This window comes from Zeus faber (assembly GCF_960531495.2).
Source record: "Zeus faber genome assembly, chromosome: 9".
Classification (NCBI taxonomy): domain Eukaryota; kingdom Metazoa; phylum Chordata; class Actinopteri; order Zeiformes; family Zeidae; genus Zeus; species Zeus faber.
In genome coordinates, this window is record NC_137197.1 from 11,304,162 (window position 1) to 11,325,879 (window position 21,718).

The 21,718-nt window shown below is 46.2% G+C and overlaps 1 protein-coding gene across 4 annotated transcripts in view; it reads left to right on the forward strand.

Annotated features, from left to right (window-relative positions):
- Positions 1 to 268: 268 nt before the first annotated feature.
- fli1 (Fli-1 proto-oncogene, ETS transcription factor) overlaps positions 269 to 21,718 on the forward strand; it is a 36,869-nt gene continuing 15,419 nt past the window's right edge. For 2 of the 4 annotated variants that reach the window (XM_080006541.1, XM_080006543.1), the window contains exons 1-6: positions 269 to 404; positions 2,450 to 2,533; positions 12,014 to 12,225; positions 13,054 to 13,205; positions 14,306 to 14,509; positions 21,106 to 21,174. In XM_080006541.1, the coding sequence (XP_079862667.1) occupies positions 2,495 to 2,533; positions 12,014 to 12,225; positions 13,054 to 13,205; positions 14,306 to 14,509; positions 21,106 to 21,174 (676 nt within the window). In that variant the 5' untranslated portion in view covers positions 269 to 404; positions 2,450 to 2,494. Of the gene's footprint in view, positions 405 to 2,449; positions 2,534 to 6,743; positions 6,838 to 12,013; positions 12,226 to 13,053; positions 13,206 to 14,305; positions 14,510 to 21,105; positions 21,175 to 21,718 lie in introns of those variants that run through there. The other 2 variants (XM_080006544.1, XM_080006542.1) reach the window with 2 other exon arrangements.

The window sequence follows — 21,718 nt, forward strand, 5'->3', positions numbered from 1 at the left end:
GGGGGGGGGGGGGATTAAAAAAAAAAAAAAAAAAAAAAAGACATCGCATCGTTTGTTTTGTTTTTTTCGTTCTTTTTTTTTTCCTATTTAATTGTATTATTTTATTTGTTCAGGCTAAACCATAGGAAACCGACCCTAAACGCTCGTTCCCCCTGCTCTCACGGTTGGGTGGCTTTAAGGAGGCTGTTCTGCCTCCTCATTGGTCTCTTTTTCCGCAGAAACACTTCCATCCATTCATCCACCCTGCGCTCCCTCTTCACCCTTCCAAAATAACTCACTGTCATCATCGGATACCGCGTTTGGCTTAGAGGGGACTAATTGTTTTAATTCGGAGTAGAATTCAGTTGAGCGGGGGAGGAAAAAAGGGGGAAACAAGGCGAACGGCTTCGGTCCCGCTTCCGCAGGTGAGTGAAGAAAGGACGTTTTTGCACTTTTGCTTTTATATATTTTTTTTTAAATCTTATTTATTTATTTATTTATTCATTTTTTTGTTGCGTCGGTGCGTTCGTAAGCGACTTTCCCCCGCGCGCGTGTTCGACGTCCGGACCCCACGCGGGGAGTTTTCCGCGGCCGTGCACGAGCTTTAACGTCCCGCCGCCGAGGCGCGTCGTCGAGAGGAGACGGCGGCGCTCGAATGAATCGACTCGATATTCGTTTCGTTGGCGTCGTTTTTCTTTTTTTTTTTTTGGGGGGGGGGGGGGGGGGGGGCATCGTAAACGCGGTGATGGATCGAGCGGTTGAGTCTTAAGGGGAGAAAAATAGAAACAACAACAACAACAACAACAACAACAACAGCAACAACAACAAAAAAGCTCGAAATATTACACGTGTTGGACTTGGGGAGGACAACGATGGAAATAAATGTGAAATATTTCAATATTCAATACAATGAAACGACGAAAAGCTGGGTTGTTTTTTTTTTTTTAATAATTGCATAAACAAATACGTGAAGAGATAACTAAATAACCCACTAAATAAATCGATTTATTTATTCATCTACATAAAACAATGAATACACATAAACAAATGCGCGAAAAAAAATAAATGAAATGAATCAATGAATCATTGACACGTGAATAGTTGATTATTCTACACATTCATGAAAATATAAATTTCCATTCACGCCATGTTCATTCACACCCAGTTGATCATTCAACACCGCAAACGCATCGTTAAATGAATGAAAGCTCAACAACGCATGTGAGGGCTCGCTGTGGTTGAAGACGGATCGTGCCGCGACCCGCGAGATGCTTAAAATGTAACACTAGAGGCTGCGGGCCCACGGCTGTCTCGCAGGAAGGTCCACGCCGTCGCTCACCGCGGGGCCGTGCGAGCTGCGAGCTGCGCCTAATTGGCTGCAGATGCGGCGGGACTCCGCATCTGCACCGTTTGGAAATTGGACGCATTTGGGAAAACTTTATGAGGCGGGAGCCCAGAGTTTCTGCCTGCGGGAGCTGCACGAAGGGACGAAAACAGTGAATAGAGCGTGCCCCCCCCCACCCTCCACCCTCCACCCCCCACCCCCGTTGCATGCGCTTTAACATAAGACCATTGAATAATTTACAGCGGGGAACAACATTTAGACATTGCAACCACAACCATAACTTGTGCGATCCGAGCTCTGGTGGCGTGCCCACGCTGATATAGAGGCCGTTGCTTCGTTTTCTGACATATTTGAATGATGTCTCCTCTATCTGCGTGGCACGCTGGCCATACGTGCCATGGGAACAGGGCAGCGGCGACCCAGATGAAAATGTGTGTTTGCCAGTAAAGAAGTCACTTTGCTTTGCTCAGACGCCAATCTCTCAATTAGCTGGAGAGTCTGGCCGGTTTGTTGTGCGCGCTTTCCCCTGGTAATTGCGCACTGGATGGATGGAGACACCGTCCTCGGAGTGCCCTTTCACCCGAGACTTTGTAAGCTGCACTTATTAAAGCGAAAAGTGCTTCAATATGTGGCCAGCTTTAGGGGGAAACAACGTGATGGGGGTTGGGGGACGGAGCCCATATATACGCTCCAGACTGGGCAGGTTGGAGTTACTCACCCATGTTACTGGTTAGGTGCCCTCGTTTCCATGCAAATATATATATCATGGATGCGCCACAACACACCCCGTACCCGATCGCCGCCCTTGTACGCGGGAGGTTCGCGCCCATGCCTCCATTTTAAAGGCGCAGTCCGCCCAGTGGCCAATCTTGACCTCCCGGTTCGTGGTGGAGAGGTAGCTTTATGGAAAATGTCCCCGTGGTTCTCATGGTGTCAGTTAAAGGGATCATTAATTCTGGAAAGCGCCAGCAAAATGGAAATAAAATTCTCAGCAGCACGACTAATACTATTTATTGTGATTAATTGGTCGTTCTAATAGAACTCACACTCGTGCCATATTTTGAGACACACACATATATCTATATATATATATATATATATATGTTTTTGTTTTTTTTTAATCAGGGTCCTTGAACGCTGTGCACACTTGGGCCTGGCTGTCCAGTAAATATGTTCCAGACTGTCCCTGACACGTCGTCTTACGTCAAGGTAAGACACCGACGTCACTACGAGCAGGTAATGTGGGGAGGGCACCCACTGATAAACCTCTAATCTTTCATAATTCAAATGTTTAGTCGTTTGAAAGTTATCAACCCACAGAGGTGATTACAACTTAGAAGCATTCTGTCAAGATGATTTTTTTTTGTAATGAGGCAATTATTATTACGATTATTATTTTATTATTATTATTATTATTATTATTATTATTATTATTATTATTATTATTATTGTTGTTGTTGTTATATAACTTTGGTTTGAGAATTTATTTTGTTTCCCAAATTATGTATTACATGATGGTCTGTCCTGAATTGTAGGTGGAAAATACAACAAAACTCTTTCATTTATAGTACATTTATCATACAGTACACACACTATAATAATGCTTACATTCACCATAATCATCTATTGAGGTTCACGTTGGACTGTGCGCTAAATTGAGCCATTGTGCAAGGCACTAATACCCTCACAATCATTTGTTTTTCTACCTATGGCATCTTGTTATGTTTTGAAGGCTTATTTCCCCATTTTGAACAAGAGCTCTTTTCATACAGTAATAGAATCGGTGCCACTACAGAAAGCCACAAGCTGCAGGCTGCGAACAATTCCCGATTTGTGTTAGGGAGGGTTTTATAGCGAGGATATGTTTTAGGAGAAAATATGCTTTTGAAATGACCATTTTTTTCCCGTGAGAGGGGCGAATGAGGAACACTTGAATGCACCCTTCTTTGGGGGTGGGTCATAGAAATATTTGACATTTTGAAGTTGAATGTGGAATAAAAGTAAAAAAAAAATGGATTTAATTTTCTTGGGTTATTGTCCCGGGTTCAGTGTTTTTTTTTTTTTTTTTTCCTTGTGTTTTTTCTTTTACACTTGACTGCACCCGTTCGGAACAATGTCGGGCAGAATGTGGCACGCCTCAATACCAATATTAAAGAAATGTTTTTCCATTCAAGCGAATCGTCCGAGCATCGGTTTTGTTTGGTTAAGGCAAGGCGAGACGGGAGCTTTCCAATAAAAATAAATCTCAAATTAATTAAGGCCTCAAGCAAGGGGCCAGACAGTGTGCACTCACAGCAGACTCACTTTGTGCCTGTCTGCATTTTGACTCTGTTGCTGTTTGGAGAGAGAGAGAGAGAGAGAGAGAGAGAGAGAGAGAGAGAGAGTCCATTCAGACAATGTATCCCTTAGAACACACACAATGTGTTAAATGCAGCGAATAAAATGTGATTATCATTGCATTTGTTCTGTTTCCACACGTCGTGCCTTGCTTAAGGATAGCGACTGAAATATTTCAATAGAAATAAACACACAAATGAATGAACACGTAATAGTTAGAAGAAGAACAACACAACCAATTCGACCAATTCGTCAAACCGTTATTGTCCCCGAGGGAAAATGCGTTGAGTAGAGTGCTTTTCGGGTAAACGTCTAAAAAAAAGGAACAGAGTCAAATACACATGAAACACATAAAATGGCAATAAGACAACGTGAGGAGTTGAAAACTCTAAAGAAAAGAAGAATAATAATATTAATAATAATGATTATAATAATAATAACACAAAAAAAGAAAGAAAGAAAGAAAGAAAGAAAGAGAGAGAGAAACACATCACTGTGACGAGCAAATAAATATGAATTCAGCCCCGGCTATAAGCTCCTAAAAAGCCGCCCACATCCCCGTGGAAAGCCCTCTCCGCGGCTGCGTCGTATAGGACGCGCTTTGCGCTTATGAAACCGGAAGCCGGACCAAAACAATGGCGGCGCCCGCAACGCTCCCCCGCGGCCCCGCCCACCTCCTGGCCCCTCGCCCAATCAGGGACCGAGCCGCTCCTGGCTCGCGCGCCCCGCAGCAACGCGTGTGCGTCTGGTCGCAGCGTCGGGCCAGATGTTCCGCGGTCTGCTGTGTAAACCGACCTGCGTCTGTTTATTGGCCTTCCGAAAATGTTTGTTACCGCCGTATCGTCACAGACCCATACGTCACGTTTGTACGTTTCGTGAATTGCGTAAACAGACGGCTGGCCTGACCCGAATGATCTCCCGGGCGATCGCGCTCCTTCGGTCGCTTCATTCGTCCTTAAACGCCGATGAAAAAGTAACGAAAGTAATGACTCATTGAATTACCCAAGTATATTCGGTTTTGCAGACTTTCGACTAGTACACCACTGCATTTTCCCAAAGCGGACATGTATTATCTTTACTTCTAAATGTATAACGCGGTCGCGTTAATTAAGTTAAAAAAAAAAAAAACAGGGACTGGATCGATCAAACTGCTCGTCAATGATTTGTTAGGTCCATATCTTTGTCAATGATTCCCCTGTTTCCATTGCAAATTATAATCAGGATATTGCACGAGCACTACAAAAATAGATAGTGGTAGTAATAGTAGTAGTAGTACTTTGTGACGTAATATAGACCCAGCACAGCACTACTACTTAATTTAATTGAAGTATTGATATATTTTGCCTTCATTGCGGTATATTCACTTTAACTAGATTTATTTTGTGTCCGGTTGTGTACTGTAGTAAAAGCTCTAAGTACTTCTACTGTCAATAAGTGCAATCATGAAATGGAAATTAGAAGAAAAAAAAATAATATATATATATATATGTGAAAACAGGCCCAGGAATGCTGTCTGTGTGCTGCCTTAAAAAAAAGGGCTCGGCTCCTAAAGAGTTAAACAAGGTGTCTCCCTTAATTACGCGACTCTTGAGCTGGCCTCAGGCAGGAGAAGCCTTGACCCCTAGCAGGATCCAGATGTGGTGGTCCCACGGGGTTGTGGGTGGGGGTGGGGGGCGGCGATCTGGCCCCGCAGACCCCCAAGTGGAGAGCAGACAGGCCGGCCGGGCTGTCAGTCTTCTGAGCCCCCCCACACCCACGCACCCCCTCCAGGTCTGCTCACGTTCAGAGCTCCACGGCTCCACGTCGAGCATTTGGGGCTGAAATTGTGCTTGAATTGATGAGGGCAATTTTGTACGGTGGTGGTGGTGGTGGTGGTGGTGGTGGTGGAGGAGGGAAGGAGGAGGAGGAATAGCCCATATACCTAAGTGGGGTGGAGACTGCTGGGAATTTTGTTGGGTTGAGTTCTGTTCTTTAGGTATATGGGGTAAGTGAGTATGAATTCATTTGGGCACCAATAACAACAAATAACTAATATAATATAATATAATATAATATAATATAATATAATTTAATATAATATAATATAATATAATATAATATAATATAATATAATATAATATAATATAATGTAATAAAAATAATATAGCAATAGTTCTATGCGTGGGTTTAGGCACCTTCTTAGGGCCTAGTTATGCCTACGAGGCCTAAAGTATTAATGAATTCATGTATTTATTTATTATTTTGCTCATTTTTTCATTTATGTATTGATTTATCATTCGTATTTTTATTGATATAATCATTTATTGCCATAGCATCATCACCATCATCATGGGTTTTCCCAATATATTTTCAATATCCTCCATCCAAGTGTGTGTGGCTATTTGGAGCGATGCTGCGACGTAAAATATGTTATGAAGACATGGGGAGATCGAAGATGCATGTTGATGGTGAATTCTTCTTTTCAGAAGAACAATGCAGATTACAATAAAAAAAAAAAAAAACACTTTTATTTGAGTCATGTCAGACAGCTATGCCACCAAGAGCAAAGATGGCTCACAACAGAAATTGGGGCTGAAATGCTGCATATTGAAGGACGTGGGCAAGATGTCACACGCATATAATTTGCGGCGGCTGATTGAGCTTGGGGCTGGTGTTGGAGCGGTGCTTCGGGGAACACGACTCAGCAGCAGCGGCGGCAGCAGCAGCAGCAGCAGCAGCAGCAGCAGCAGCGGCGGCAGCGGCGGCGGCGGCGGCGGCGGGGTGTCCTCCTCCTCCTCCTCCTCCTCCTCCTCCTCCTCCTCCTCCTCCTCCATCAGGCTGCGGCAGCCCCAGTCATCCTGTGTAAATATTTCCGAGGAAAAACACCGAGGTGGAGCGGAGTATACTCCATTGTTTCCCCCCTCTTATCTGCATGGGACAGTATCCTGCCCGGTGGAGTCCGCGCGGTGAAAGGCAGGGCTTCCAGTGACACACAGCTTCCTTCTCAGCAGCGGTGACTTCACTTCCCAAATTTATAGAGGGGAAAAAAAAAAAAAAAAAAGTCCGATCCGGTGAAACTGTCTCTTTTCTGGTGCGCGACACACCGCCGGGGACTGGGGGCCAACACAGGAGCGTGTCATGTTCGGAATAGCGTCGGGCTCCACGGAATTTCGCGCAAAATGGACGGAACTATTAAGGTAAGGTAAGGTTGGAGGACGTAGGTGTAGTAGGAGGGTTTTTGTTTTTTTTTTGTGGGGGGAATGGATTTTTTTTTTTTTTACGGAGTTGCGCCTCCTTTTTCGGACGGACCGAAAAGAGTCTCCGCACGGACCGTAGCCGCATTCCGGGTCTCGTTTTCCATCTGTTTGTTTTTGACGTTTTCCATTTCTCTTTGCGACTGTTCCCCAACTTTTTTTCCCGAGAGGACTGGATTTCAAGTCTGATTCGGACTTTGGATTCGGATTTTGGGGGGAACCGAGCGCGCCGTTACGCGCGTCGGCGCTGCCCAGCGGAGCTGCGATTTGGGCTCGGACGGCACGGTTTGGCACAAGGCGTCGCCTAAATCAAAGTAAACCTGACAAGTAATCGTCATTTCTTATGGTTTTTGGGATTGAGCAACAGCCAGGCTGATGGTTGTGTGAGTGTGTGTACCGTTATAGCGATGCGTGGAGCTGCGCAACGCCGTGGCGCACCGCCCGGCGCTCTCCAGAGAGCCGCTGCTGGGGTGGATTCTGCATTTAAAAAAGGCTCTCCGTCGATAATAAATGAGAGGTCCTGATGTTCAGGACCGAGGGGGTACAATGTTGAAATGGTCACATTAAGGCTGCCTGAAAGTCCAGATGCGCCACGGGCTGCCGCTGCTGCAGCCTCCAGATGTGGAGAGTCCCCATACTGCCATACATCGGCTTTATGGCTTCCACTTAACAAGTGTAGACTAACAAGAATGCAACAACATCTGCATCTGGACTGATTTTCGCAGTCGAGGAAAAAAAACACGTAGGGAGCGTGCTTGTTTTTTCTCTTTCTTTTTGGAAATGTAAAGTATCGGGTTTGTGGCGGCTGGGTGTGGTGTGGTGTGAGTTTTGGGAGCGTGTAAACGCTGGCTAGACAAAAAAAGGCAAAATGGCATGCAGGCTGTAAAGCGAGCTGCATTCCATCATGTGTCTAGATAGTCTCAATGAGGAGGAGACCAGTACCACATGGCAGTTTGAGACCAAACAAGTGATGCTTACCATCATCCCCCTTTGTATAATAATAATAATAATAATAATAATAATAATAATAATAATAGTAATAATAATAATAATAATAATAATAATAATAATAATAATGATATTGTTATTGTTGTTGTTGTTGTTGTTGTTGTTGTTGTTGTTGTTGTTGTGATTATTATTATTAATATAAATAATAATAATAATAATAATAACAATAATAACAATTGTAATAATTGTTATTATCATTATTGTTGTTGTTACTGACTCCACCAGAGGAAACGCTCTCCAGCCATGAGAGCTTCCTGTTCCACACAATCTTTTCCTGACAGGTTTTCCTTTTCCTCCTGAAACAAAAGACAGGAATGCCCCCCCTCTGGAGTGCTCCTGAGAGATGACTGAGTGTGTGTGTGTGTGTGTGTGTGTGTGTGTCTGTGTGCGTGTGTGTGTGTGTGTGTGTGTGCGCGTGTGTGTGTGTGTGTGTGTGTGCGTGTGTGTGTGTCTGTGTGCGTGTGTGTGTGTGTGTGCGTGTGTGTGTGTGCGTGTGTGTGTGTGTGTGCGTGTGTGTGTGTGTGTGTGTGTGTGTGTGTGTGTGAACGCCAAACCGAGACACGTGCAGTCTGGAAGTGGGGTTTTTTGCACACATCCAGTCTGTTACCGGCGCGTCGTGACGCATTTGGAGAGCTATACTTGGCAGGACACAAACATGCACCCCCTGGCAGGTGGAACTGCAGCCCATAATATTGATGAATGTGATCCCGCCCCAAACCTAAGAACCATAGCTATCAGACACCTGAAAGAAAAGTCCATTGTGAAATCCCGAAGATTAATTTATGAAAACAATCCTAAATTTGATACAATTTTCTTAAACTGGAACAGATATTCAATGGATCTGCGTTAAGTTTGTGTCCCTCTATATGCTGTTTCCATTGTTAGCGCTGGCGTTCGCCACCAATATTGGGGAAGGCAGCCATGTTGAATTTGATAAAGCAGCACAGCTAGTTGAGGCCAGCCAATTGTCACAAAAAGAACCTTCGGATAAACTATATCCCCTCCGCCTCAAGTGGCCAAGAAAAATGCAAACAAAATCCATCCATCAGAAGAAGACATATCTCCTTCCATTTGTGATCTTGAAACAAAAAAAAGCTTTTCCAACTTCGAACAGAATTTTGGGACTTGTAATGTCATCCTCCCAACGCAGACGATCTGGTGGATTTCCACCTTAAATTGGTATAACTACCAATATGTTCATCTCAGAATGTTCTTTTAATGTTAAAAGAGAGAGGAAAGTCAAACTTTTGTATGTGTTTTATCCTTTTATATACCCCATTAGAACAAAACACGCCAAGACGGCCCTGTCTGCAGCCGCCACGTTCTCCAATCCTATTTTTAAAAGACCCACTCGTAATCTTAATGGAGAGATGTCACTTTGCCAACCAAGTCCAAATTTGTTTCTGGCTGATATGTCAATGTAAATATAACGCGTAACAGCCATAACACTTTGGCACAACCTTATCGCGCTGCAGCGAAATAGAGCCGTAATGTTTCACGCTTTATCATCCGCGGCCAAGCTGGTGTGGCCCGTTCAGATAGCAGGCGCCCCCTGCCAGGCGTCCATGAAAATATGGCATAACTGGAAAAATCGTGCTTGGGGCGGGTGGTTAGGGTGGTAGCTATGGTAGCTGTGTAATGACCACAGGAGCAGCGCCGTCATACTCAGCATAGGTGCTATACCGACTGCATGGACTCTATGTGTCTCAGGTTTGGTCACTTGACTTATGTTGGGAACAAAGGCATGCAAATTTGTAATCTTCTGATTTTATGGATTTGTGTAACATTTGGACTCGAAAGATCCTTTCGACAGCAAATTATTCAGGAAGAACCCCCCAAAAAAAACAAATTTGACCATCTACAATGTCCTATGACTTCCCCTGGAGTAGCCCTTACCCTTCCTCACAGATCAAGGTGTATTGTCACCCATTATGACCGTACGTCCATTTTGGCCCATTATGAGTAAAATGTATTCAAGCAGTCCAAATGAATCAATCAACAAGTGTCTTTTTTTTTTTTTTCCATTTCCACTACGATCAGTGAATAACGCCTTAGAATGTCAGCACGGCTACAGTAGCTGTGCTGTGACACTATTTCAACAGAGGGCGTCAGATTGCATCAAGTTGGCATCAATCCACCAAAAACGACTTCTTTAAGCCAGGAGGTCAAATGTTTCTAAAGTGTTTACTTCCATTTTCCAGATGAGGACCTCAGAGGTCAAGATGGCAATGTTTCATCGTAATTCATTTTCATAAGTTAGTTTCGGAAAATATTTTGTTTGAAATGAAAACCTTTCCGTGAAACTTTAAGCACGTAAATTGCTTTTGTTTCCACAGAGATAGTTCAGAGAAGGCATGTATGAGTTTTGTAATACTGGCAAGGAACACCGTTAGTTCTTCTTTTCTTTTTTTTTTTTTTTTTTTTTGAATTCCCCAAAAACTTTGATATATTGAGTTTGGGGAATGAAATCATCCCGTCCCGGGTGATTAGATATGTCTTGGTCTGAGCTGTGCCATGGGATCCGATCAGATCCAGATGTCCAGATGTATCGGGTCCAATCCTTAAGCGGTGGCGGCCAGCGACTGTATTGATTTCAGCAGACGGTTCAGACTGCTTTTTACTGTTTGTTTATTGGTTTGTTTATTCGCCTTGTGTGCAGTCGCGGCCTCGCGGAGGCAGGATTCTATCGGAAAGGCTCTCTCCCCGAGTCTTCGCGCCTTCAGGTTTTGCCGTTTCTCGGGGCTCCGAAATCCATAGTTCGACTTGAGTTTCCACACAAAACAGGATGCGTAGTGTCGTGCGCGCCGTTCCCGGCTGTTTGTCCGAGTGTCTCTCGGAGCACTTCGCCGTTACGTGGAAACGCTCACAGAGCATCTCCGCAAGCCCGGAGTTGCCGCGTTTGTTTTCTTTAATAAACTTACATTGCTCCAGCTGAGGGGTCGGCATAACGCTGACCCCTCTGCTTCTGTTGAGTCTTCAGCTGCGTCTCGATGGAAGGAAAAAGCCCAGAGCCCCAGACAAGACAGACATTACAGCGAGGCTGGAGGGGGGGGTGGGGGGTGGAAATAAAAAGATGATTTAACTTCTGACTCCTCGTCGTTTCTCATTCCGAAAACCTTCCTCCGCACACACTCCAGTGGATATTTTAAAACAAATATCAAATCTCCGTCGGATAACAAATATCTTTTCGGAAACTGTTTATGGATTTCAAGTGCCGCGTCAAACGTCGGACGTGCTTTCGGAGCCCTCGTGTCCGCTCGCATTTTATCCGAGATAATGTGTTGACATGCCGTGCACGCCGCTCTCTTTGATGCAGTCCAAAGTGGGCACGTACCACTCCGTCTTAATGTTTTACGGTCCTGGATCCGCTCTAACATCAACAGGAAGCTGCTGTTGCTACATAGGCTGAACGCTGTGTACATAAACTACTGAGGACGCCAGATTGCGATATGACATAACTGCACATAATTGCTGCAAACAGAATGCCCATGCCAGAGATTGTACGTTTTCGCGATCGCGGGCTTTTTTTTTTCTCAGATGTCGGTGTTGGACAGACTAAGCTCCACTGCTTGTGTTTTGCCGAAGCAAGTCAAAGATTCTTGTGGTTTTGTGTGAAATATTGATGGCGTCAACATTGTGCATAACTGTGCAATACACTGTAATAGCACTGTAATACCACAGTAATAAGGTACACTAACCCACCCATCGTCATCTGTCCATATTGTATACATATTATTCATCACATGCGAAAAATATCCCATCTATACTCACCAATTAACCGTTTAGCCCCGCCATAGACTTAATTCCTGTTTCTCTGTTGGATCCAGCGCACTTTGTATATTTTGTACATATTCTTTTGTTGGTGTTTTTTTGAGTTGTTAAGCGTTCTTTTGTATGCAACTCATCTGTCTGTACTACGATGCACCAACCTTTACCAAGACAAATTCCATATATATGAATAATGTACTTGGTCTGATTCTGCTTCTGATAACCTCAAACCTGACCCAAAAAAAAAAAAGATCCGTCGTTCCCTTGAGTAACATTTTTTTTTAAATAAATATTCTGCATATATTTGGGATTTTCTCTGAATGTCTCCTCCTTCCGCCCACAGGAGGCGCTGTCAGTGGTGAGCGAAGACCAGTCGTTATTTGAGCCTCCATACGCCGCCGCAGCCCCGCTGCCCAAGACGGACATGACTGCATCTGGCACCCAGGACTACGGCCAGAGCCACAAGATCAACCCCCTCCCCCCCCAGCAGGAGTGGATCAACCAACCGGGCCGAGTCAATGTCAAGAGAGAGTATGAGCACATGAATGGATCAAGGTGTGTCATTTAAAGATAATTTGATGAATGATGCCCTATATATATTGTTTAATTTTTTTTATTTAATTTAATTTATTTTTTTACGAGTATGTATAGGAAATGCTGGATCTTTTCAGCTACCATTGACCTAATAATGTCAGCATCAGAGGGGGAAAATACAAATGGCATCACAAAAGTATGTTGTTATGTTTTGTTGTTAATTTAAACATTTTTGCTAACATTTTCCTGAAAAACTCAACTCGCTTCACACCAAATCCGTAATCGCATCTCACAGTTGTATCCTCCTCCTCGTGGTCGTGGGATGAATTTTATCTGGGTTTCGCATACTATATCATGTCAGAGAAAATGGGAAGAAGTTGTGTTTTTCCAGTACGACAGTGAGTAGTTTGCTCAGCTGGACATTTACCATGTTCCATGAATGATTTAAAATGCGCGTATTTGCAATTTGCCAAAATATGGTGTATGGAATATGGTGACATCCAACATTGACGCTAATAATGTCATTATTTTATATCTGTGACTTATTAACTTAGTTTTAAGCCCAGTTACAACAAAAAAAACTTGACAGACCTCAAAATACCAAATTGAATCGATTTCCGGTTTGTTTTTGTCGTTTGTCAGATTCGATGTGAATCACGGTTTAGTTAGGGTGGCTCCTTGACCAATTGTGAGAAATAACAGCTTTATATACATAACATATAGCAATCAGACTCTACCAATAGCATGTTCTATAGCATTTGTGTATATACAACTCATATTTGAAGTTTGAAATGTGAAATTAACCACAGATGATTGTTTTAGCTGTTTTCTTTGTTGCGCTGTGTGCAGGGAGTCTCCAGTGGACTGCAGCGTGGGCAAATGCAATAAGCTGGTGGGGGGTAACGACACATCTCAGATGAACTATGGGAGCTACATGGACGAGAAAAACGCCCCGCCCCCCAACATGACCACCAACGAGAGGAGAGTCATCGTCCCAGCAGGTCAGGACATCTTAAATCGTTCACGTACAGCGTTAAATGTAAAGAATCTGCACTCCTAAAGGGCAACAGGGGTGTACAGGGGCAAATTAACCCGTTTTTTTTTCGGGGGGCTCTTTGTGTCCCATGCTGCTGTTTTTATGGCTCTGTTTTGCTATAATTTAGTTGATGTTGTAAAAACATTTTATGGCTCCCCTCCTTGTCTTGCTGGGTCATGAGTGTAAGCATTGTTTTGATGCTTTGCCTAACTCGGAGGGACCAACGGTACTTTACCGTCCCGATTTCACAATGTTGAAGTGGATCTTTATGTGATGGTGGGATTCGGACAAATTTACTGGGAGCTGCTAATCCGTCTGGGTTACACAATGGTTTTCTGCTCTCATAATAGTCAGTCATTTTGTATTTGAGTTGATGAGGGGTCCGAGACTTTGGCAAAATTGGATGACTGTGACTCTCTGTAAAGAGCATGAGCAATTCCTTTTAATTTAACTCAAACGCAATGACGGCAAATGTTCCATTTTAAGGCCTATCAAATGGTACCGATGCGAAGGGCCACTGGTCCATTTGGCCTAATAACTTGCCGCATGCGGGCCACTCCTTAACCACGCTCACTAAGTGAGGTTAGTGTTTGCCGTCAGACTGGATTCAGTGGCGCACTCGATCGGACTGGGGGATAAACAGTGTTTTTAAAAGGATTTCATTGTTTGTTTTTATTAACTCACATGTCAAAATGGGAGGTGTTTGCTACACAGACCAATTTAAACAGTATTAAAATGACTAAGGTACCAGGAAAGATCTCAAAAACTACTTTTGTTTTTTGCCTGACAACTTACCTGGGGATATATGAATCAACCAGGTCCGCAAAAAGCTCGCCCATCTGTTTAAAATAAACACCAGGAATTATTCCCAACTACTATCTAAACCAGGTCTGCTTCCGACACGCCGTGCTGTTTCCAATTTGTTCACATTTCTCCCCTTCCCTGTTTGACTGCTCTGATATAAAAGGTTTTTCCTTCTTCAATTTGTTGGTTCCTCCCTCACGTCCAGACGCTTTTCTCAGGAGCGCTTCCCTTTTCTCTCTCCCTTTTTTCCCCCCTGCGCAGACCCATCGTTGTGGTCCCAGGACCATGTGCGCCAGTGGCTGGAGTGGGCCATCAAGGAGTACGGCCTGTTGGAGATCGACACGGCCATGTTCCAGAACACGGACGGCAAAGAATTGTGCAAGATGAGCAAGGATGACTTCCTGCGGCTCACCACAATGTACAATGCCGAAGTCCTCCTCTCTCATCTCAATTACCTCAGGGAAAGTAAGTACGCTGAGCCAATTGTCCGTGTTGCTGGCAATGTGCGCTATGGGACGGACTTAATTGAGTCTTGCTGCATAACCTATATTGAAAACACTTAGGTATACCACTATTCCTCTTACGCATGGATGAGATGCTAATGCTAATGCTGAACCAGGGAAAACAACGTCACGGCCCTTTTTGGTCACAAAATGTGCATCCACCTCACCAAACAACGAAATTGTCTTTACTGGGAACCCAGATGCAATTCCTCAAAATGCCTTCCCCGGTCTTAAGCGGGGGGCTTCTTTTCCCTCTCAAGATAGCCATCAACTATATCCCCCCCATTCCACTTTACAGTGCCTTATTTCACAAAGTCCAGGGAAAGATGAAGCCCAGGTGCATCGCCTCGGGAACCGCATGAGGCATGTGTGTTCAGCATGGCTAGGGGAATTTATCTACAATTTACAATGAAGGCAACTCAACTCCAGACCCTTTATCCTTGAAGAGGCGTTGTCCACATTACTGCTTTGCATGTTTTCATCCAAGGGAGAATAAAGGGCATGAGGAGAAATAGTGACATGGGGATGATATCAAAATGTAGTAGGAGTCAGGACAAATATGGCTAATTGTGGCAGAAATGTCCAATGCAGTGACGTCTTAAGTTAGAATGAGGTAGATTGGTGGCTTGACAAAATAGGTGTTGTGCTACTGTTGGGAACCTGAACAAACGTTGAATCGCTTCATTATCATGGGTGTCCGTTAGATTGTTATCTAATTTGTGCGTTAGAGTTTTGGAAGCTCGTCCCGCCGTGGCCGCCACAGGAACGGCGACCAACACCAAGTTGGGTGGAGCGACCAATGGCTCAACTATATTTAACATTACTCCCCAAAATTGAGATGGGCTGCAGCGTGATGTAATGGGAACTGTGTTTTTGTGGGTGTCAACAGTTTTCTCTGTGCGTGGCGTCTGGGTAGAGAGCGATGCTTGTTGTGAGCATAACAGCCTCATTGTACACCGCTGCGGCGGGTGGATCCGTCTGACCGCCACTGGGCACGCTCCGCAGAGCCGTCTTCATTATGGATACTGGCTGCGGGACTCAGCCACAGCTTAGGCATGCTGTGCCACGACTCTGCCCATCGGTCTCCCGCTTTTCTTTTTTCTTCTTGATTTAGACCTTGTGTGTTTTGGAGACAGAAGAGATGACTCGGGAATCCTCTCCATTCGCCAAATGAAATTGCTTTGGACCGCTTCCCAACGACCGAAAAGATGAATGCTCCCCGTTCCGTGCCTGGACTTACTGACCGGTTTCAGGCAGATCTCGAAGAAGCGAGCAAGTGGGTATTATTGACACTAGGAGCCTGGGGGCATAAGGAATTATGTCCGTGTGAGCGCTTCTATGGAAGAGAGAGATGGAAGGCAGGGGAGGAGGAGGAGGGTTCCAGGGTTTAAGCAGACCCCGCAGGGCCGACGATTTGGAAACCGAAGCTGTTCTCTCTTCTCTGCCTGCAGCACAAACAAACACAATCACAGGCGAGGGGTAACTCCGTCCAGAAAACCAGACCGCTGGCTTCACTCGCAAATGCCGGGAGGGGAGCCCAGCCCGGCTTCCAGCGAGCGAGGGGCGAGAGCCTAATACACCGAGCGAGAGAGAGAGAGAGCGAGAGAGAGACAGTGAGGGGGCTGAGCCAGACCCTGGAAGTATTAGTGACTTGCAGTTTGTGTGACGTCACCCCACCGAGTACATCCATCCACTGTGCACTTCACCCCGCCGCCCCCTCCGCCCACTCCAACCCCCACCCCGCAACCCCCCAGTACTCGTCCAAAAGAATTGATGGTCCAGGAAGGGCTTGCAATCATTTCATGCACATCTGCATGCATCATGCGTGCATTTCGGGTCTGTTTATTGAAACTCTGATTAACATTCCTCAGAGTCATTAGGGCCCTGTACGTACAATCGGTCAGGACCACCCCCACCCCACCGCCCCCGCCAGCTCTACAGCCTCCTGCCACGTCATGCAGAGAAATATCGCCCGTGCGCCCACGTCGGCCTCGACCGCGGGCACAATCTGAACATCTGTCTGGCCGCCCAGCTGCTCACGCTAACAAGGGTGGTTGCCCGCGTATTATTTTGGCCTCATTGTTGGTCACTTATCCAGATTTTTATAAGCGATGGCCGCCCGCACCCCAATGTGCTTTCAATTTGGGGGCGCAATTTGAGAATTTGTTCAAATTAGTCTGTCAGGGGAGGGACTGCGGACTGTTTGCTTTATCGCGCCCATGTAGGTCGATTTGATACCACATGTGCTGGAAGGGGAGCAGAGCTGGAAACCCCAGACAACAGCGAGGCTGAGCGCTCCTTGACGTGCCGAGATGCAAGAAGGTATAGAAGGAGAGAGGGAGAGAGGGAGACAGGGGATGAGGATCTGGGACAGACGGCGATAAGAGCGAGATGACGACGTCTAGAGGGATAACCGACACGGAACCAAGGAGTAGGAACGGGGGAAGAGGAGAAGAGTTCACTTTGAAGGAGAGAAAAGCAGACAGAGATGAATGGCGTCCAAGCCAGGAGGCTATGGCTAAGCAGTGATAATATTATGTGGAATACGGGGGGCGGGTTTATTTTTTTTCATTTTATAAGTGCATGGAAATGGGCCGAGGTGGTCATGATTGACTGCCGTTGGAGAATAGCTATAGTTGTGTTTCCCAGCTGTCGCCGCTCTTTGTATGTCTGGATGGATTTACAGTTAGTTGGAGCAGAGAGAGAGAGGGAGAGAGAGAGAGAGAGATAGCTGGAGAGAGGGAGGGAGGGAGAGAGAGAGAGAGGGAGAGAGGGCGAGAGAGAGTGATAAGTCTGGGCTCCTGCACTGCACTACTGCTCCCTCCAGAGTGGGGGGACATTCTCGAGCCCTCAATAGTTTATACAGACCATAAACATCTGGGCTTGAAGGCTGAGGAGGAAAAAAGGAGGTCTGGAGAGCCGTCTCTCTCTCTCTCTCTCTCTCTCTCTCTCTCTCTCTCTCTCTCTCTCTCTCTCTCTCTCTGTCTCTCCCCCCTCTGTCGTGCTCCTCTTTCTCTCTCCACCCATCATTTTTTCTCCCCTCACAACATTTTTATGGAGCCCCCCTCCCACCCCCCTCCTTGAATTAGTTTTTTCTATTGGCAGATTATCACTGGTACAGAGGAGCTCAGTGGCCTGGACCTGTGCCTCCGCTGTTAGCTGTCTGCTGTAGCTGCTATTACAAAGCAGTCTGGGACTGCTTAGCCGGCTGTCTGGATTTAGTCGATTAGCACCATAGCTATTTTGGTGTATTGTGTAATTGCACAACTGATGGCAAAGACTTTGGGCATTCAAATAAATGTTAGCGTAATTGATTGGTATTCCAGCCAGGAACTTAAACCCAATATAAATCTTTTAACTGGGAACACCTACCAAGGTTAGGCAGGTTGACTTGGCAAAAGCCGTTTTGAGCGAAACGGCACTCGAAAACATTTCATATTAAACGTCCCTCATTTGGACTCTGTATGGATGAACTGCTACCACTTATATAGTCTCAGTCCTGGTGCCAAAAACCAAGACCTTTAATTTGCGGTCATTGGAACATAATAATTAACGTGGAACCATGGCATGTCAGAGGATCGCTCCTTGACCAAGACACTTATTCCCTTACTGTTCATCAGGAGCAGTTAGGGGATGAACGGCTGCCGGGCGCCATCGGTGTATGAGGGGCTGGGTGAATGCGAAGCTAAATTGTAAAGTACCTTGGCGTCCCATGGAGTAGAAATGGATGGATTGGATGCAATATCAAAGGCCATTCATTGACCATTAGAGAGGCACCTTTCTTCTGACATGACAGATATGGCTATTGGTGTCACATCGTTATGGGCTGTATTAACAATAGTTTCCGGTCCTGATATCTTACTTCAGGCTGACATCGTATCGGTTTCCGAGACGTTACGGCACCGCTCCATCCCTACTCGGAAGGGACATAGAGTGAGGGGCGTCCCATGGGCGCAAGAAGCGCAGCTACAGTTTTCTGGGTAATTGGAGACGGACGGCCAAATGGAGAGGCTCATGTGGCGTTGACCGTTAAACGTCGACCCCGAGTCTATCCATTTTTCTTGGGCTCACCGAGGGACTTCCTTGTAAAGCGGGGAGGGGGAGGGGTGGTCGAGGCTGCTTCTTTGGGGGGGTATTTTTCCCAAGTGAGCGAGGGCGACCCTTAAGTTTGTTGACAAAGCCTCGACCACTTGTTTGACGGGACGCCACCATGTTGCTCAACTGAATCAACATGGAGGTTCGTCGCATCGTCGGACGAGCCCCGGAATGTTAATATTGTAACACGGGCGCAAGATGGAGGACGGGGCTTCCAAAGCGGCATCAGTCATAACGGAAGGGAGAGAGGACTGCAGCTTGGCGGAGTTATGTCACACAGCATACGCATACCCTGAGCAGATGTGGCGAGAGAAAGATGAGAGGAAGAGCGAGAAAATGACCGAAATGACATCAGAAGGGGAGAAGAAAAAGAAGACGAAGAGATAGACACAGCAAGAGAGAGAGAGAGAGAGAGAGAGAGAGAGAGAGAGAGAGAGAGACAGACGGCGAGCGAGTGGGTCTGAAAGCCTGAGCACGGGCCAACGGGCCAACGCTCCCACTGCGCTGTCAGATTACTGGAACATGTTTGTTTTCTAAGAGGGAAACAGCGCGTCCAAATAAATAGGCGGCCCGGCCAAGACTCCCTCGCCCAGAGTGTCAGCGGTGGTGTGCCTTTCTCTGACTCTATTTCCATCTTCCCCCTTCTCTCTCTCTCTCTCTCTCTCTCTCTCTCTCTGTCTCGCACACGCACGCCCGCGCACGCACGCACACACACACGCACACACTCCCACTCTCCGCCGCTCTCACTCTCTCGCCGAACAGCAGTCCCGAATTTCTCTGTGGGATGGCTTGTGGTTTTCTCAGCAATGCGGCCTGTTTTGCCTGTCTGGGTCAGCCCACATGTGGAACCCAGCAGGCGAGGGGTTAACAGAACGTCCTTCCCTCTCCCCCTCCCGCCTCACCGTTTTCTCCTTCTCTCTTTTTTCTTTATTTCTGTCTCCCCTCTCTTTCGTTTCTCCCCGTTTGCTTCCCGGTTGCAAGGGATCGGCGCGCGCTTGGTGGCGAACTCGCCCCCGTGCGCTCTCACAACGCTCCGCAGCGGCGGTGGGATTATTTTTGTACGGGGGGGTTGGGGTTGGGGTTGGGGGAGGCTGCATTTGATTGCCGTGCGGGGACCCTGGACCCTCGCACAATGGCTCCCCTGTTCGGAGGCCCCCGGGTCTCCAAGACTCTCCAAAACTAGGCCCAGAGCCTTGGGGGTGCCGCCGAGGAGGCTGGAATTGAGATGGGTGGGGTGTTGGGGAGGGGGGTGGGGTCAGAATACGTATGTTGGAGCTTTCCCCCCTCAAAACCCCCCTATTAAACAGAACCCCCTGTCTAGGACCCCCCCCCCCCCCACCCCATTCACCCCCACCCTTCGCCTCCTCCACCACCCACACCACCCACTCCACCTTCTCCAGAGAGTTAGGGTTCACCGCAAAAAGGCTCAACCGGGATTGTAAAAAATCACGGCGTTTTTTTTTTTTTTTTTCTCCCCCCTGAAACTTTCCTCCTCCAAACTTTATTTGTTTGTTTCGCTCTTCGACCCCTCGTGTTCAGCTCCATCGCTGCCTCTCAGCGCTCTCTTTTTGTGCGGCTTTTTTCCCCCAGCCTCGGAGCCCGCGCGCTGGTGTTTTTTCTGTGCATTTTTGGGTCTGTTTTTCCACTCGCTGATTTATGCCTGGGGGCAGCTAAAATTAAGAGAGCGTTTTGGTGCCGCCCAGGGTGCCTGCGCGAGCCCAGGAATGTGCTGCCGACTTCTGCTCCATAAGGTGAAATGAATAGGGCGGCCATATGCAACGGGCTCCCCTCTCCTCCTCCTCCTCCTTCTTCGGTGACGACTCGGTATTATTCAGCCAGTGCGGTTAAGATGTCAACCGGCTTCAGCGTTGTTCCAACATTCACAGTGAGGGAATACGTGCGGGTTTGGGCTTTTATTGTGGATTCTGTGTGTAGGGCGTTAAGTATTTTTCCACGCTCAGGCATTGTTATAAGAGATGGATGTGTACCTCTGTACCGAGACGAAATATGACAAAAAAATAGAAATGAAATGAAATGGGAAAGGTAATTGAGCTGATTCTGATACTGCCCCCTGCTGGCCGTCAGTTGATACTGAGGTTATTTTGAGCTTTTTTGGTGCAGAGTAAAAATGAAAGGCCTGTCGATTGTGCATCCAGTCTCTTCAGAACAAGAGTGTATTCAGTAGTAGTGGTGATGAATACACATGTGGGTGAGTGTGTCTATTCATATAGATATTTGGCAACTTGTACATGGAATATGTGAAATATATGGAAAATATGGAAAATTGGTAATCATGTCATTTAGTGGACAGCAACACAGAAATCTTGTTGAACAACAGGCTTTGTAATTCTGTCAATCGATTTGGTTGGGTCAGCAAAAATATACATTTTTCTTTACTGACCCTTTGTTTTTTGTGTTGTTTTTTTTTGTGTTGTTTTTTTTTTTTGTCTGATTGCATTACAGGTAGTTCATCACTATCCTACAACGCCCCGTCTCACACAGACCCACCCCCACGGCTGGCTACCAAAGAAGGTACAGTAGTGCAAAATGTTAAAAAGCTCAACGCTAATGGAATAAACTCTGCTCAGCCAATCAGAGTGTCTTTCTTTTCATCATTTTGGTTAAATTTTGATAAATGGTATATTTTCCCCTAAAGGCCCAGTGTACATGAGATTCCTTGGTCTAGTTAATGGGAGCCAGGTTAGCGAGAGAGAGAGAGAGAGAGAGAGAGAGAGAGAGAGAGAGAGAGAGAGAGAGAGAAGGGGGGTGGAAACAAGAGCCATGATTATTTTTTTCAAAAGCCGTAATGTGGCAAATCAGATTATACCGTTGCCGGTGGTGGTGAAACCCTCTGCGACTGCTTTAGTGTGGTCATGAGTAAAACAACCGCACAGAAAGAGAAAGACAGGGGAGAGAGAGAGTGGGCATGGGAGAGAGAGAGAGAAAGAGAGCGACCGAGAGATAGAGAGAGAGGGAGAGAGGGAGGGAGGGAGAATGCATCCAAACAACCATTAGTTTGCCCACAGACCAAAATACACCCACACTGATATGGATCTGGACCTGGGCAGGTGCACCT